The 3860-nt window shown below is 64.0% G+C and overlaps 1 protein-coding gene across 1 annotated transcript in view; it reads right to left on the reverse strand.

Moving 5' to 3' along the window:
• Positions 1-390: 390 nt before the first annotated feature.
• Positions 391-3860, reverse strand: part of FASN (fatty acid synthase) — an 18451-nt gene continuing 14981 nt past the window's right edge. The window contains exons 36-42 of the mRNA XM_011926519.1: positions 3552-3794; positions 3111-3299; positions 2643-2873; positions 2321-2541; positions 2091-2189; positions 1359-1610; positions 391-1289 (exon numbers count right to left, since the gene is read on the reverse strand). Coding sequence (XP_011781909.1) covers positions 1152-1289; positions 1359-1610; positions 2091-2189; positions 2321-2541; positions 2643-2873; positions 3111-3299; positions 3552-3794 — 1373 coding nt within the window. The 3' untranslated portion in view covers positions 391-1151. The remainder of the gene's footprint in view (positions 1290-1358; positions 1611-2090; positions 2190-2320; positions 2542-2642; positions 2874-3110; positions 3300-3551; positions 3795-3860) is intronic.

The following is a 3860-nucleotide window of genomic DNA, read 5'->3' on the forward strand; positions in this document are numbered from 1 at the left end:
GCGAGGCTGTGACGGCATCTTTGGCAGGGCCAATGCCTACAATCTGCTGACTTCAAGCAAACACTATTCTCCACAATGGGCCTCTCCTCGTCAGCTGAAGCCAACTTCCCAACGTCTGCACCTCCTACAGGTTTCTTACTGGTGCCGTTTCTTGGCCAGAACCTTGATACACCGCCAGTCCCAGTGCCTTCCAGGGAAACCCGGGGCTGCCATGCAGGCTCCTTTCTCACTCCCTGGCCCAGCCCCGGCTCTGGGACATGGCCTAGGGATGTGCGAGAACTGGGGATCAGAGGACAGAGGGCATCCCCTTCATGGCCCGTGACTGGGTGGGGCGGAGCTGGAGAGCTTGCAGCTGCCGGGGCAGGGAGGAGGGAAGAAAAGACGGCGGCAGAGATCACATGCGGTTTAATTGTGGGAGGCTGAGAGCAGCATTTTTACCAAATTGGTGTAAAAATGAAACGGGGTCCGGACGTGAACACTGACAGTTACAGTAAATTTCAAAACCCGAGCAGCAATTTGAATCATTTCTTGAAAAACAAACACAAACGCCAAACACGGAGCTGGTGCCGGCGCGGTCCGCAGGGCTGGAGGCCGGCCCTGCATCATGGGTGTGGCCAGGCACTGTGCCTGTGCAGGGACCCAGCTCCTCGGGGACTGGCCCACACAACCTCCCACGCAGCAGGCTGAGCCAAGGCCTGGCCAAGAGGGGGCCGCAGCCAGCAGGCCTGGGTGGCCACCCGTGCCCGCAGGGGACAGCGGGGAAATGAGGGCAGTGTGCGGGACCCACACACCGCCTGAGGAGTCTTTGCAGGGTGGACAGGCCTGGGGGTCTCTACCAGCAATGCAATAAATATGCAAATCCAAGCGCAGAAAGGCCAAGCGCAGACCCACGGGTGCACGAGGCCCAGCCCGGTTCCTGCAGGCATCGCCGGCTCTTCACAGACCAGGAGTCTCCAAGTCGGCGGCTCTGGCGTCCCCGAGGTGCCGTGGGAGGCGGCGGGTGGGTGGGACAAGCCTAACGCCTACGTCTAGCAGCCTCGGAGGGCAGTGGCACCGGGCCGGGCAGGGTCCCACCGGCAGGACCCTTCCTGCCTGTTGTGTGGCGGGGGGGTGGGGATGGCGGAGTGGCCTCGGTGGCAGGGGGCACAGGCCTAGCCCTCCCGCACGCTCACACGTGGCTCAGCCAGGGAGCTGTGGATGATGCTGACGATGGACTCCAGGCCGCTGCCCTCCAGCAGTGTGCGGTGATCACCCTCGATGACGTGGACAGACACTTTCCCGTCGCATACCTGCAGGGGATGCCATCAGCCGCTGCCCCACCCCACTCCCGCCCCGTCCCCGTCAGGCCGCTTGCACACCTGGGAGAGGTTGTAGTCTGCGCCCAGGTCCTCGCCGTAGGCGCCACCCGTCTTGGCGCGCAGCAGCATCACGTTGCCATGGTACTTGGCCTTGGGCGTGTACTGCTCAGCGGCGCGCAGCTTGTGGTAGAAGGACAGGGCCGCGAAGCTCAGCTCCTGGCGGTCCAGGCCCTGGTGGTTCTTGATGATCAGGTCCACGGCGGCCGCCACGCGCTCCTCCAGGCCCTTCAGTGGCAGCAGCGCCTCCAGCACCTGCGGGGTCAGGCTCTGAGCAGGTGCCAGCAGCACCCACAGCACTGTGCTGCGCCTGCGGGGTTGGCTTTTTTTTTTTTTGAGACAGAGTTTTGTTCTTGGTGCCCAGGCTGGAGTGCAGTGGCACAATCTCGGCTCACCACCACCTCCGCCTCCCGGGTTCAAGCGATTCTCCTGCCTCAGCCCGAGTAGCTGGGACTACAGGAGAGTGCTACCCCGCCCAGCTGATTGTTGTATTTTTAGTAGAGAAGGGGTTTCTCCATGTTGGTCAGGCTGGTCTCGAACTCCCGACCTTAGGTGATCCGCCCGCCTCAGCCTCCCAAAGTGCCGGGATTACAGGCGTGAACCACCGCATCCGGCCGGGGTCGGCTATTAAAGGGGTGAAGCTGGGGGCCTTTAACGCTCTTGGCGTCCCATCCCACCCTTCCTTTCCTGCCCAGTGATCTGGGTCTGGCGGCCTCAAGGGTGTCCGGGACCAACCGTGTTGTGCTCCATGTCCGTGAACTGCTGCACAAAGAAGCATATGGCCTCCGTCTCGGCCTCAGCCTCACAGCCTGGGGTCAGCTTTGCCCGGTAGCTCTGAGAGAAAGAAGGGGCTGCTGAACAGATGGAAGGGGCGGAGCCTCCCAAGTGACCATCCCCCAAAGCCGGGGCACAGGTAGGGAGCCCAGATGTTTGCCATAGGCCTCTAGGGCTGGCCTGGCTCTCACCTGGGTGTAGGCCAGTACATAGGTGTGCGAGCCATCGAACAGGAAGAGGCTGTTGTGGGTGGGGGCCGGGCTCTGCTGGGCCTGCAGCTGGGAGCACATTTCAAAGGCCACGCAGGCCCCATAGGAGTAGCCGGCCACGCGGTAGGGGCCCTCGGGCTGCACCTGCCTGATGCAGTCGATGTAGTAGGCAGCCAGGCTGTGGATGCTGTCGAGAGGCGCAGCTGCAACGGCAGTGCCAGGCACTCAGCATGTGCAGGTGGCAGCCACGGGCCCCGTGATGGCCAGCACTGACCACCGCGTCCCGAGGAGGGCCCGGGAGTACCTCGGGTGCACTGCAGGCCATAGGTGGGGATGCTGAGCCGGGAGGCCAGGCTGTGGAACACAGTGGTGGAGCCCTCGATGGGGTGCACCAGGAACAGGGGTCGCTCAGAGCTCTGCACTGAATTGAGCCGCATCAGGGTGGGGCCCTCGGGGTTCACCAGCAGGGAGCGCAGGTTCAGCTGAGTCTGCTGTCGGGTCGGACCGTCCTCCTTGGGCGTGGGGGATGCCAGCTCTGTGAAGACAGGGGCACATGCCAGGCTGGTCTGGCTGCAGGGCCCTGGCACCCACGCAAGGACATGGACATGCACGCAAGTCCCCATGGTGCTATGTCTGGTGGGAGTCGGGGTGGAATGCTCAGAACGGCACCGTGATGAAGGGTGGGACGCCTGCTGGGACGTGCTCCAGACAGCAAGGAGGAAGGGCTGGGGCAGCCCCGGGACCCCACTCCCGCCTGGTCAGCCGCACGCACCATTGGCCGCATCCGCCTTCAAGGACAGCTCCTGCAGTTTCCGGAGCGTCAGCTGCCGCACCTCGCGCATGGACAGCACCAGGTTGAGCTCACGCTCAAGCGTCTGGCGCACCTCCACGCTCATTAGCGAGTCCAGGCCCAGGTCCGCCAGTGAGCTGTCCAGGTTGATGGCAGCCAAGTCGCGGATGCCTGGAAGGGATGTGCTCGGTCGGCAATTCCGGGAGGGGCGTGGGGACGGCCTGGGTGGGGCAGGGTTGACATCCAGGGGCGTGCAGGCTGTGCATCTCCCAAAGCACCATCACCACAGTGACACCTGCGCCTGCACCCTGGCTCTGCAGATAGGGAAACTGAGGCACACAGGGCCATGACTGCTGTGTCCATCCCAAGACCCTGATGCCAGCAGGGGAACCGCCTGGCACGGCTCCCGCTGGCAGCGCTCACCCAGGATGTGTGCCACGGCCTTCACCAGGTCCTGCTCGCCGTCCCTGTCCTTGTAGGCCGCAGCCTTCTCAGCCAGCACGAAACTGCTCAGGACCATGTGGGGCTGGTTCAGGAAAAGGTCCAGCACCTCCAGGCAGGAGGCCACACGCTGGGGCAGCGTGCCACCGATGACGGTGGTGTTGATGTCCACTGTGTCCGCCAAAACGCCCACGTCGCCGACGGCGCCCCACTGCACGGCCAAGCCTGTGGGCAAGGGGGCAGGTGGGCAGGGCTGTGGGGAGAAGGTGGGGGTGGGGAGTGGCCACTGGG

This window comes from Colobus angolensis, unplaced genomic scaffold (assembly GCF_000951035.1).
Source record: "Colobus angolensis palliatus isolate OR3802 unplaced genomic scaffold, Cang.pa_1.0 Scaffold1, whole genome shotgun sequence".
NCBI classification, from domain to species: Eukaryota; Metazoa; Chordata; class Mammalia; order Primates; family Cercopithecidae; genus Colobus; species Colobus angolensis.